General features: G+C 43.3%; 1 protein-coding gene across 2 annotated transcripts in view; it reads right to left on the bottom strand.

Moving 5' to 3' along the window:
* LOC119650423 (intraflagellar transport protein 122 homolog) overlaps positions 1-14,108 on the bottom strand; it is a 66,186-nt gene that overhangs the window by 21,033 nt on the left and 31,045 nt on the right. For both annotated transcript variants that reach the window (XM_038053234.1, XM_038053235.1), the window contains exons 5-7: positions 10,245-10,415; positions 10,009-10,173; positions 9,708-9,952 (exon numbers count right to left, since the gene is read on the bottom strand). In XM_038053234.1, the coding sequence (XP_037909162.1) occupies positions 9,708-9,952; positions 10,009-10,173; positions 10,245-10,415 (581 nt within the window). The remainder of the gene's footprint in view (positions 1-9,707; positions 9,953-10,008; positions 10,174-10,244; positions 10,416-14,108) is intronic.

Genomic DNA, 14,108 nt, shown 5'->3' on the forward strand with positions numbered 1-14,108 from the left:
TACTAGAGAGTGATCATTTTACCAATAACCACCGAGAGAGACGTTATATGGTGACCTAAGGAGCCCAGCTATGGAGGCTCATATCAAGCTAGGAATGCCAGAAACAGTCCCATAAACTTTTAGGAAACCTAGTCATAAGAGTCCTAGCACAGCTTGCATCGAAAACAAAAGCCCATAATCTTTATAATAATAATAAAAATTCGCGCACGTGACTGTGCAGCGAGTCGCAGGCGAATACCGTTTTATTACTTGCAGCGACACAAACCCGGCCATCATCAGAGAGCGTGTTTGACTGAAGATCATCGCGCGAACTGCGAACAGTTTCAGTACTCGTCGAAGCACTCTTCTTCACTATCCAGCTAAAGTCTCCGCTGAGGTTCGGCACGAATTCCAAAGAACGTGAATTGAATTCTCGGAAATGAATCCTTTGCATAGACCAAGTATGGCCAGGCTCTATGCATCTCCAGTAACTCCAAGAATTCTATCTCAAATCAATGATGAGATTGCATCTCGGCTGTGTGCTGATATTTCGATGCTGCACTACAATAACTTGTGCGGCTGTCAGATTGCATGGTCAGAAGATTCGCTTTCGCGTTATTGGTTTTAGTGATTGAAGAGACCCACCATGGAAAATTCGCCTCGAACGTCGACTTGGCTCACTAAAGCGGGACATTGCTGGGCTGACTCAAATCAGCTCTGGCAATGCCAGCAGAGGGATGAATAATAAATTACAGAGAGTTTACCGAAACTATACTATCCCCAGTGAGACCCCCGTAGCTGAAATTCTGGACAACACTACAGCAGAAACTTCCTGTCGTATGCAGTTGGCACACAGCATAAATCAGGTCATTCGGCTGGATGAATTACGGGAATTACCTACCTTATTCCTAAGAAACCTATGGTACAGGACAGCACAGACACAAGATCTTCTTACTTGCTTACCAACCCGCTCCTCTACAAATTCATAACGTCCATTATTATTGGAAGCTTCAATGCGCACCTCGAGGACACGTCGCACGAACACACGTCCGAGGAGCAGAAGGGCTGCCGAGCCGGAGTAAGGGGTTGCAAAGAGCGACTCATTATCGACTCGGTGCTTGTAGCACAAGCCTCTAAAGGCCAAAGAAACCTTTTTAGTTGCTAGTGCCAGCTAATCGATGTCCTATATCTGTATCGCTTTGATCCGGAACTAATAAAGTATTTGGCGAAAGTCGTAGAAGGGTGGCATACCACCTTATTACTGTATTCATCTGAGGGTGCCAATACCTCAAAGACTGCCCATATACGGAGGGGCATTTTCCAGGAGGATTTGATGAGTCCACTTTGGTTCTGCATGGCATTGAACCCCCTTTCATGAACAATGTTAGAGGACATGGTTTTGCAGTCAAATATGGCCTACGTGCTAAGTGCGAGCTGCCACCCATAATGTACTTAGATGCCATCAAGTTGCATGCTGGTACTAACAACTACCTTAGAAGTTTGTCGCGTGAACATGGACATATTTAGCCGTGATATAAGGATGGAATTTGGATTAGACAAGTGTCGAATACAAGCCATTCACAAAAGCCATCACGAGCCGCATGCCATCCATAGCATTGGTGATCTCCACATCGAAGCTATGAGCGAGACAGACTTCTACGAATACCTTGGAATTCTGCAAGAAACCCATACTCGAGTTGCTGATCTGAAGGATGCTCTGTTGTCCGAATTCCTGCGGCATGTAAAACTGGTGCTGAAATAGAATCTCTCGAAGAAAAATAAAATAAGCGCATTGAAAGTATTCGCTATCCCTCCACTGGCTAATGCATTCGGAATATTGCCGTGGACGAAAATCGATCTGCAAAACGTCCAACGACCGAAACGGACTACTATGTCCGAATTCTGAAGGCATCATCCAAACTCTTCCGTGGAGCGGAGGATCTTGCCTAGTGACACAACATCACCACCAAGTCGACTCCGTACGCGCTTATTTTTACAGCAAAGAGCAGGCGAGATTCTTGCATGCATCTGTTTGTAAGGCAGACTGTGGGCTGACTCCACTTAGCTTGAAGGATCGATCTTTCAATCCTCTGGGCGGGGTGAAGTCAAACCAAGAGCGGATCGATGAATAGAAGTTGTCGATTTGTATGTGCGGGGAGCTTTTTGCTGAGACGGAAGGATTTGTATGTGCCATTCAGGATGACATGATCGCACCCTATAGCAGCATTGAACGGAAATATATGGAGAAGAAAGTGGACTACGCGCCACTGGCTCGGCAAATCAAAGAAATTTGGTATCTCGAGAAAGTAATTGCAATCCCCATAATATTGTCAGCTACATGTATTGTACCTAAATCCCTCACAACTTCCCTTGATGTCCTGGCACTTTCACACAGTCTGGTTCAAACCATGCAGAAATATACCATTCTGCATACTTGTCTGATTTTGCGGGAAGTTCTCGATGGATTCTCCCACTAACCTACCACCGCCACCTGCACCCCTTTATCTTCTAAGTAGGTAGGGTCGCTCAAGCCTGAATGCTTGGCACTTAGTACTAGTATTAGGTAAAATCCGGCATCTGCCGATATTGTAACAACTCTAAAATAATAATAATCGTATTTGAACCTTAGCCTTGTTAGAGGACTTGATTACATTCAAAATATATTTTTAGGACAACAACAGAAAACGATTTCGGGTTTTTACTAACTAATCGCTTTTTTCGAACGTTCTGTATAGGTTTTGTTAATATTCGACATGCAACCACGATAGAAAATTGAATTACAACGTATAACCATTAAACCATTCGAGCGTCCTATAATCTTTATATTCATTCTCCATATTTGTTCAAAAATCTTTTAGAAATAGCTACACCAACCTAAAGCCGAATTTCAAGCACACAAATGTACTTAAAGAGGCAAATTGCTGTAGAGGTCAAAAAACAGTAAATTCTGGGATTTTTTTTTCAAAGAAACTAAGCGGGATATCGGAATTCAGTAAAACGATATTGTGTCGAAAATCACATTGGGAAAAATATGTGATGTAAATTTAAATCGTAGTAATGGGAACTACCCAGGACACCAGAATTGTATAAAAGTAGTGCGAATAGAATAATAGGTAATAGATGACTCTAATGTTAGTAAGGAGGTCCTATCAAAGGGGGAAAATAATTAGCGAAATATTTCCATGCCTTTATAAAAGGGTAGGAAGTCTGCCCTCGAATTCAGCCTAGTTCTTGAGTTGGATGAAAACGCGTTGACTATAAATACGCCTCGAATTGAATTAATTGTTCTATAATTAATTTTGCAATTAATGTGAAATAAACATCTCAATAAAAGTTATACAACGGGTTTTTGTGACTATGCAGTCTAGTCGCACGGATCCACGGGAATAATGTGTGCGTGTATGTGAATAACGTGTAAGTATTCCGATTACGGAAATCTCGGGGTTTCAAGTAAAGGGGGCTTAAGGAGGCCCCAGTTTTACGTAAACTAATCCAAGTATGGAAGTCTCAGTATTTAAGGGGGCATCTACGTAAAGCAATTACGTAGTAATCTTTAGTATAGGATGTAGAGTAGTTTTTTGTAAATTCTATCAGGGCTGTTGAAACTAAAATGGCGACTTCTCATCATTTTCCCAGAGATGTATATTTTCTTTTCATCGTTGCGTGGCCGGACACATAACTGCAACAATGTTGTGGCGGAGTGAACGTACGCAATTGCGAATCGCGATCGGCTATGACATCAAGAAGCAATTTTTGACAGCGAAAATTATTTTTCAATATCAGTGGAGAAACAGCATCAGTCTATTGCCATTCGTCATCGCGAATGTTCGCTTCACCCCAATGTCAAAGGTACAGTACTAAAACAGCAAAACATGGTATCATAACAGCTTCTACATACCATACGTAGGTTTTTTTTTAAATTGAAAACAGCTATTAATAACAATTGAACCATATAATATAAAAATAAAATAAAAATCCTGCTTAATGTCGAAAAGCAAGTAGTTCTCAATATAAAATCTTCTTTTTCTGCAGCTTTCATCCCGTTTAGGAGCGGGATCGGCTCGTCTCGATCGGTTGTCTTGCGGCGTCGTTATGCGTAGTGACTGATTATATGATCAAATTCAAAGTATCTGAAACATCACTCGAGAGACCCCTGCGCTTATACATAGTTGGTAAACAACCCAGCCTACTATTACCATTTTTACCGGTCATCAGATTAAGGAGATAGATACTCCCGATCAAGACCTTCTTCAGATTTGTTATTCTCCAAGGAGTATCTTTCGTTCTCTTCAATACAAATTTTGTATATTAGAATCTTCATTATAAATTACCATCTTGCGCAGATGTTGTCATACAGGGTGCGATTACCAGGCCTGTTAGTGTCATCATTCACATTTTGCTAAGTTTCAGAGGTTCAGCTATATTCATCCGCCGTCCATCCTGTAATATTAATTTGCTGTATCTATCGTACACCGCACATAGGCCGCAAGCCCCGCCTCTTTTATTACAACAAATTCCAAGGGTTGCATATGCGGAAGTATCTCTAGGATAAGGGTGGGTATACTATTCATGCATCTGTCGCACAAAGACAGGAGCGGGAACAGTTTGTCCACAGTTTGCAGCGCGACTTGGTACAGCCAAGATAGCATATACCATTTCGCTTCTCACCTATGGTCCTTTTTATGGCAAAAAGTGCTGCTTTACAAATACTGAGTTTTTTTGTTCCAATTTAGCAAACTACAAATTTTGAAACTTTGCTGCTATCGAAATGTCAACAACGCTTCGTGTGGGGACTGACCTCACGCAAATGACCTTTGGTTAAGAAGCATCACAATTATACATTACTATGCACCACGAACAATTACACGCAGAAGAGGCCTCTAAAGGTGACATTGTGGTCGGGATGGGTGATCTGATAGTCAAAGTTACCTCTGACAACGCTTTCCACCACCACGGAAGCACTATCTCAGCAACCGTAACGATAATGGTGGGAGCTTGATGGATTTCTGCAGTTTCCACCACCCTCCCTTCGATAGCATATTGCTCGAGCATAGAGCCTGCCATAAGGTCATTTGGATTTCAACTGACCGATATCATACGAGCAATCAAACTGACCACTTTGCGATCAGCAATAGATTTAGCAGTTGTCCCCTGCGTACCAAGAAAGGCGCTAACATTGGTCTCGAAAACGATCATTATCTGATGGTCGCATACGTTCGCTTACGTGTTGCGTTCACCAGTTCTCTTAGGGTTACAAAATTGCCACCCCCAAGTTCAACATAGAACGTTTGTATGATCCAGATGTCGCTCGAGAGTGGGCGAGCTAACTTGACGATCGGACGGCAGAAGCACTAAATAACCCAAGTTGGAATATTGATGACCATAAGAATGCCATCAAAATGCCTTTTTTCGGATATTGCTCAGGTTTTCGGCAACGTTCCCGAGGGGAGTCATAAGATCTGGCTGACTACGGAATCGAATCGATGAAAGGGATTGAAGGATCTTTTAACCGATGGATTGATACAGCCATGAAGCAACCGAACTCCGATACCGAGCGAAATCCCGGGAAGTCCAACGTAGTGTGCACTATAAGAAAGGCCGGAGAAGCAGTAAATGCCGCAAAATGTAATAATTTCAGAAGCGTATACTAAAATTGGTGGTCAAAGGGTAGTATAGGTCCCGGGGCGAAACGTGGATTGGTACCCACGATGGAGCATAAAACCTGGGAAATGCCTGCTGAACCAACACCAACAGCTCTACTACCAAACCCTATCTCCACCTCCACGTGGTGACCGCTGGGAGCTCTTTCTTGACGAAAAGCTGCAGACGGAGAAGGATGAAGGCGAGTCTCCCGCGCCTAAAAACGGGACAAATTGTACCAACTGGTCCTCCAGGTTGGGGGTTGGGTAGGGCTGACAACCCTACACGGAAAACAACCTGTTACGAAGCCACAACAGGAGCCTCGGATAGGACGGATGTTAAAACGACGGACCCGGCAACGACAAAGGAACAACGATTTGCGCATTTTCTCATGGAACGTGCGCTCCCTGTACAGAGATGAAGCTGATAAGCAGCTAGCCGATACTCTGTCCCAATATAGGGCTGATGTAACAGCGTTGCAAGAGATGCGATGGACAGGGGCCGGTTTCCTGGAGAAGAGCCACTACACCATATATTATAGCGGCCATCCAGTAAACCATGTGCTCGGAGTAGGTTTCTTAGTCAGCCAAAAAATGAAACCTGCTGTTATCGGCTTTGAAAGTATAAGCGAACGGCTATGCACTCTGCGCTTGCGAGGCAAGTTTAGAAATATAAGCCTCATAAACGTTCACGCCCCTACAGAGGAGACTGCAGAGTCGGAGAAGGATACCTTCTACGAGGCAGTAGAAAGAACCCTCGAAGCCTGTCCCAGATATGATATCAAAATCATACTTGGGGATTTTAACAGCCAAGTAGGGAAGGAGCCCGTATTCAGGCGATACGTTGGCTCCCATAGCTTACACGAAAAAACAAATGATAACGGACTGCGGACTATTCAATTAGCAGGGTCACACGAAATGGTTGTTGGAAGTACCTGGTTTGCGCGGAAAGCGGTCCACAAACATACGTGGGCCTCTCCAGACGGGACCACTTTCAACCAAATTGACCACGTGTTGATCGAACGCCGCCACCTCTCAGCCTTGATGAATGTCAGAACATATAGGGGGGCCAATATAGACTCGGATCACTATCTCGTTGGCATGGTGCTCCGAGCTCGAATAACAATACCACCTAGAATCCCCTCTGACAATCAGGTGAGAGTGAACACTGAAGCCATCCACAACACAACCCTCCGTGACACCTATAAGAGGGAAATGGATGCCGCAATAACCGCAGTCAATAGAGGACCTGGAGATGAAGCATCAACTAATGATCTTCACAACCACCTGAAGAACGTTATCATGGATACGGCCACAAATATACTTGGCCCCAGCCGCAAAAGGAGTCGGAACGGCTGGTTTGACGATGAATGTAAGCTAGCAACGGAACGGAAGAATGCCGCATACCGAGTAATGTTGCATTCTCAAAGAACGCGGCCACGCGCAGAGACTTATCACGAACTCCGTCGAGCGGAGAAGCGACTTCACAGACGGAAAAAGGAAGCCTGGGAGAACCAACAAGTCTGTGAACTAGAAAAGTACAGGGAGCAACCGCACCAGGCGCGGAAGTTTTACCAACAAGTCAGCAGGATGAAGCCTTATACACCTCGATGCTCATCCTGCCGAGACAAAGAGGGAAATCTGATTTCCGACAGAATGGGCATATTAGAGCGATGGGTTGAGTACTTTGATGAGCTACTGAACAACCAGAACATCGGCGAGTTGGAGGTCCCGCCAACTGAAGACGACGGACAAATACTGCCACCACCAAGTTTAGGAGAAACAGTCCGTGCAATTCATCGGCTAAAAAATCATAAGTCGCCAGGAGCCGATGGAATTACAGCCGAATTGGTTAAATATGGAGGCGACCAGTTACACCAAGTGGTTCATCAACTTGTGCTCAAGGTATGGGACAGCGAATCAATGCCTGACGATTGGCAGCGAGGCATTATCTGTCTCATACATAAAAAGGGAGATATCACACAGAGGTATCACGTTGCTGAGTACCATCTATAAGATATTCTCCACTATCTTGCTAGGCCGGATAGCCCCATACGCCCAGAACATCATTGGCCCATACCAAAGAGGCTTCACTCCAGGCAAATCAGCAACAGATCAGATTTTCTCTCTGCGGCAGGCGATGGAAAAACTGTTGGAATATGGACAACAGTTGCACCATCTGTTCATCGACTTTAAAGCCGCCTATGATAGCATAGCCAGGGTAAAACTGTACACGGCCATGAGAGAATTCGGTATCCCGACGAAATTAATAAGACTGACTAGGCTGACCCTGACCAATGTGCGAGGCCAGATAAAAGCAGCAGGATCACTCTCAAGACCATTCGACATCAACAACGGTCTACGACAAGGGGATGTGCTATCATGCGTCCTCTTTAACCTGGCCCTCGAGAAGGTGATCCGTGATGCTGAGGTGAATGCTAGAGGTACGATCCTCTTCAAGTCCACCCAACTACTGGCCTATGCTGACGATATCGACATCATGGGAAGAACCACCCGAGACGTTCAAACTGCCTTCATCCAGATCGAGCAGGCGGCGCGAGATCTTGGGCTGCACATCAATGAAGGCAAGACAAAATACATGGTGGCAACGTCAGCACCGAAGACGAATCAACCAACAACATCAAACCGCACTGGTCAAACACAAGCACGAACAAGAATAAGGATAGGGGAATACAACTTTGAGACCGTTGACAATTTCTCCTATCTAGGGTCGAAAATCACAACCGATAACAACTACGATGATGAAATCCGCGCACGGTTGTTGTCAGCCAACAGAGCCTACTTCAGCTTACAAAGACTGTTCCGCTCGAAACGTCTCACCATAGGGTCAAAGCTCTTACTGTACAAGACTATGATCTTGCCAGTCCTCATGTATTCCTCGGAAACTTGGGTTCTTAGCAAGAAAAATTTCGAACTCTTGGCCGCGTTCGAGAGAAGAATCCTCCGAAGAATTTTTGGCCCCCTACATGAGGATGGACGATTCCGTAGCCTACACAATGACGAAATCTATGAGCGATACCATGACCGTCCGGTTGTGGATAAAATCCGGCTCAATAGGTTACGGTGGGCGGGTCACTTAATCCGTATGGATGAAGATGATCCCACCCGGAAAGTCTATAAGGGCAATATCTATGGTAGGAAAAGAAGACGAGGCAGACCCTGCCTAAGATGGAGCGATGGCGTGGGCCAGGACGCCAGACAGCTTTTAGGGATATCGAATTGGTGGACCTCGGCGCAAAACCGGGATGTCTGGAGTTCCTTATTAAGGCAGGCCTAGACCGGATACCGGTTGTTGCGCCGTTGATGATGATGATACTAAATCACGAAAGAGCTTACATGTGGTCGCAAATCTTTCCATGGTCCTGTGAAGAAAGTTAACATTCGACTCCTGAACCACGATGACATGCAGCTGAAGAGATGTAAAGAACACTTCACCACAGTTCATAACCGTATCAAATTCGATGAAGTTCCGCCTCTTTTGGATTAAATAGCTAGTACCCTAACATGTTGATACGGACTGTTCCTCCATGCAGCAGAGAAATCGTCTCAGCCAACAATGCACGTAAACGGAATAAAAGCGCTGCGCTTGACGGTCCTGCGGCAGATATTGAGATCTTCAAAATCCCACGCCTTTCCCAAAGAGTGGATCCGTCCGGATCACCCTGCGTTAAACACATGAACATCCTACGGAGAATTTGAAAACAGTCCCCAAAGTTTAAACCTTCGTTTCGATAGCGGAGTGTATCTGCGCAGGAGGGACATTCTGGAGATAGCTATTATCAGAGCGATGTATAATGACACAAAATGCCACGTGTTGCATCGAAGTAAAATCTCAGAGAAATTTTAGGTCGAAAGCGGAGACGGCCAGTAGTGTGACAGAAACCTATTTATCTAAGAGTAGAATACCGGCTAGTTTGGACTAACCAACGGACAAAAGTATGAAAATAAGTGTTTTTCTTAAATTAGAAAAAATTCTACAGAATGAGCACAAAATTATAGTTTGAACAAAAAATGATTGGAAAATCGAATGAAAAACGAAACCACTACATTAACTATCAACAAACTCACTCAAAAAAACCAGCTTCGATAAATTGCCACATAGTTGCGCCCAAAGCCAAGGGAACGTTATGCATGACATTGCCTCGAAGGCAAAATGCTGTCGAACCACACAATCCAACTACAACACCAATCATGCTCTGAGGACTCCTAGGAGGTAAATTACCAACACGAACGCTTAGTCCGCCTGTGATATGAGAGTAGCACAACATAGATTCAAGGTGAGTATTCCAAGCCACAGAGTTGACACCAGTATCCTACAATGATAATTTTTCGTTATTAAACTACTTAAAGATCAACTACACTCTCAAACCTGATACAACATGGAATCATTCACCAAATCTCTAACAACTAGTCGCCCTGCATCGTCAACAACAGCCAACTTGTTTCTTGTAGCATTCAAATCCAAACACCTTACTGATGACATAACAGTCGTTATGAGGATTGGTAAAGCGTTGTCCAAGAATATTCTCCAAACCTGAAAATTAAAATAAAGTAGTCAATCAACAGAATACTATTCGGTGTGCGTAATAGAAACAAGGAAATTACCTGACCATTTTTTAGGCCTAATAGAAGACCTTCTTTACCAATAGGGCCACCCGTAACTTTTATATATCGTATAAAACTATCCATAATCCATTCTCTTTGAAGTGCTCCAGTAAAATCCAGACTTTGAAGCTTCTTGTCTTGACATAAGACAATGTGCTGAGCACAAACAACCTGAAAGTTAGAGTAGAATTAGTTAAGGTTACGATAAATCCTTAATTCAATACACACAACTGATCACACACAAGAAAATTAATCAAAATCTCAATTCATAAAATGCAACGTTGCCCTCTTTTTCGTAAATCGCATTGATTTGAATTAAATTTTCAAAATCTTATAAATAATAATACAATACTCGTTTATCTGTATATCTTCAAATGAGTGGGCGACGTGGTCACTGGCACGTTAACGCCATTGAATCAGTAATACGTTGAATTCATTTAGTAGAGAAAATTAATCAAAAACCAATAAATATAAAAATTCGTAAATATCTACAAACAAAAGTGCTGCCTCAACTTGTACAATCTTCATTATGCGTTTTGAAAATAATGGCCTTGATAAAAAATCACAAACTAAAAACCGTAAGCAATCTAGTATGGAAAACTTTTGTTGAAAATATGTAGACTTTTCGACACTTGTCTATTACTTTTCAAGTTTTTCACTTCACTTTTTAAAACCAACATCCCGCATTTGATATGCCATCCCAACCCGGGTACCAAGTAATCCTTCCCTTTTTTCCCAGCCTGAATAAAAATATCGGCACAGTTCCAAAACCTTTCCGAAAATTCATAAAGTTTGTTTAGATTTCCCGTCAACAGTAGGGGGTTAAGAAATTCACTCCTCTTCTACTTCTTCAAACTTTGTCCCATTCAGAAGCGGGATCGGCTCGTGTTGATCAATTGTACCATTTTACTCAGTCATAGGCCTGACCTGGATGGAGTCGAAAGGCTCTCAAATTGCCATCTAATGTATCAGGTCAGTGTTGGTTCGGTTGACCTTTTCGTCGTTTCCCATCGTCTTCGATGTTCGGACCAATTTCAGCAAATGAATCCTTGTTAGAAGGAATTACATGCCCGCACCATCGAAGACGCTTCTCCCCCAATTTCTCCACAATTGATGCAACCCCATATCGATCACGGATATCCACATGTCAGATCTGATCATGGCGTGTTATACCACTGGCCCAACGGCCAGCACTAAGAACTATAGAAGACGCACTGATGCTTGAAACAATTTCACAACGCAGTTCACCATTGGCTGATGGCATTAATCCGAGATATTCAAATCGCTCAATTCTCGGCAGGTCGCTGCCACGGACGGTGATAGGCACTATCACTTCATTGAGATCGGTCGTGAAAAAATCTATTTTATTCAGATTCAGTCGCAGACCACGTTACATCAGGCGATCATTCCACTTTTGGGCAAGAGGCTGGAGATCAGCTTTATTATGAGACGTCAGGAAAACATCATCTGCATAGAGCAGTGCCTGTCCCAGTTCGAAATTTAATCTTCGGATTAAAGTAGAGCAATTTAACCCAGTGCACCAGTTCCTCTGACGATAGGCGTTGTTGCAGACCTCTCCAGACGCGGTTGTGTGGCACACAGTAAAATACCTTCTCTAGATCCAGTTACGGAATGAAAAAAGGACAATGTTTCTCACGGTGTTTCTTAATGAACAACCTCGCAGCGTGTACTAAGTCAGTAGCTCTTGACAAACTGTTTACTGTTATTTAACGTCACAAATACGTTTATTAAGATTGCGTTCAAAAATTTGCATGGTATTGGATAGTAACTGGATCTAACAGTAATTTGACGATTAGACTCAACTACCTTTCTCTCTCCATATTGCAACGGTCGTGGTTACTTTACCTGGCAGATTGTTTTCTACTTTCCTCAATAACCCGACTTAATTGGTCCAGCAACCAAATGTCTTAATGAATCTCGAAACATCAGTTGCTCTATAGTTTCTACTTAGAACATTCCTCGCCTCGAAGGTTCAGACACAACAACTTAATCTTTCTAACACGATGTTTATAGCCTCCCCTTTCACTCACCTTCCAAGACTGGCGAAGAAGTATATGAAGTATCTGATAATACTCAAACCGGATGATTATTTGATCACTAGAAGAAGATTATACTATAAACACTATATATGGTTACCGTAGGCCTCTTTACTTTCTCAGAATCACCCAAGGTGCCTTCACTGCCTCTCGACCCTCTTGCGCTATGCAACTATAGAGCAAAGTAAAATTAATCATGGTGACACCGAACAAGTTCTGTCGATATAACTGCACTTCTTCTTCAAGTTTAACAAAGTCCACAAACCTGAATGCTTCTGGTATAATAAATTTTGTATTTTTGGGAACTTAAATTGGAGTGTTGTATTCGTACATAGCTAAATATTAAAATCTGCACTAGTTCCCTAGTTCAGTTACATTCAGTTGTCGCCTTCACGGCAATTCAACATTGTTTAAAAAGAGAATAGCCCTTAATTTAAGTGACCTTTTTCTAGCCCGCCCCCCAACACCGAACTCAAAGATGAAACCTGTTTCACTGCTGCTGCTATCGTAATCAAGACCTTGCATCTTATACTCCAGATTCTGTGAAAAAAAAATTGTTCACCACGGCCTTTTTCCCTGTATAGAGGCCCTAGCTAAACTCAACGTAATGTTATTAAAAACCAAGTATGTACATATACCCCTCTCACTTTCAACTACCTGAATAAATTTCACTTGCTGTAGAGTGTCGGTGTCGCATAGTGGTCAATCACATTTACGTGTCATCGTACAAGGTCCTCCGAAATGCGCTTCATCTCCTTCGACCCCCTCCCGAAGCGCCTGCAGTCCTTCTCCACCGGGACTAATAGAAAAGTGGGTCCCACTGCAAGATATAGCCAGCAATGGAAATGTCGTCCCTCCTGAATATGTGACTTCCCCTGGCCACTTCTGCCTTCTCATCAATCTCCGAACATAGAATTTATGTTCGAAATTATATATCACTTTGCATGAACTTCTCCCTTATAGGAATACAGAAAGAATATTAAATATTAAAGACGCCTATGATAGCATAGTCAGGGTAAAACTGTACACGACCATGAGAGAATTCAGTATCCCGACGAAATTGATAAAACTGACTAGGCTGATCCTGACCAATGTTCGAGGCCAGATAAAAGCAGCAGGATCACTCTCAAGACCATTCGACATCAACAACGGTCTGCGATAAGAGCATGCCCTATCATGCGTTCTCTTTAACCTGGCCCTAGAGAAAGCGTTCCGTGATGCCGAGGTAAATGCGAGGGGTACAATCCTTTTTAAGTCCGCCCAACTACTAGCCGACCCCTACCCGAGACGTATAAATTGCCTTCATCCAGATCGAGCAGGCGGCCATTAGGGCGACATCTTGGGCTGCACATCAATGAAGACAAGACAAAGTATATTGTAGCAACGTCAACACCGAAAACCAACTAACCAACAACATCAAACCGCACTGATCAAACGGGAAAAATAAAGATAGGAGAATACAACTTTGAGACTGTTGATAATTTCTCCTATCTAGGGTCGAAAATTACAACCGATAACAACTACGATGATGAAATCCGCGCACGGTTGATGTCAGCCAACAGAGCCTATTTCAGCTTACAAAAAATGTTCCGCTCGAAACGTCTCACCATAGGGTCAAAGCTCTTACTGTACAAGGCAATGATCTTGCCGATCCTCATATATTTGCGAACTCTTGGCCGCGTTTGAGAGAAGAATCCTACGAAGAATTTTTGGACCTCCCTACATGAGGATGGACGATTCCGTAGCCTACATAACGACGAAATCTACAAGCGATACCATAACCGTCAGGTTGTGGATAAAATCCGGC

Source organism: Hermetia illucens, chromosome 2 (assembly GCF_905115235.1).
Source record: "Hermetia illucens chromosome 2, iHerIll2.2.curated.20191125, whole genome shotgun sequence".
In the NCBI taxonomy this organism is placed as follows: Eukaryota; Metazoa; Arthropoda; class Insecta; order Diptera; family Stratiomyidae; genus Hermetia; species Hermetia illucens.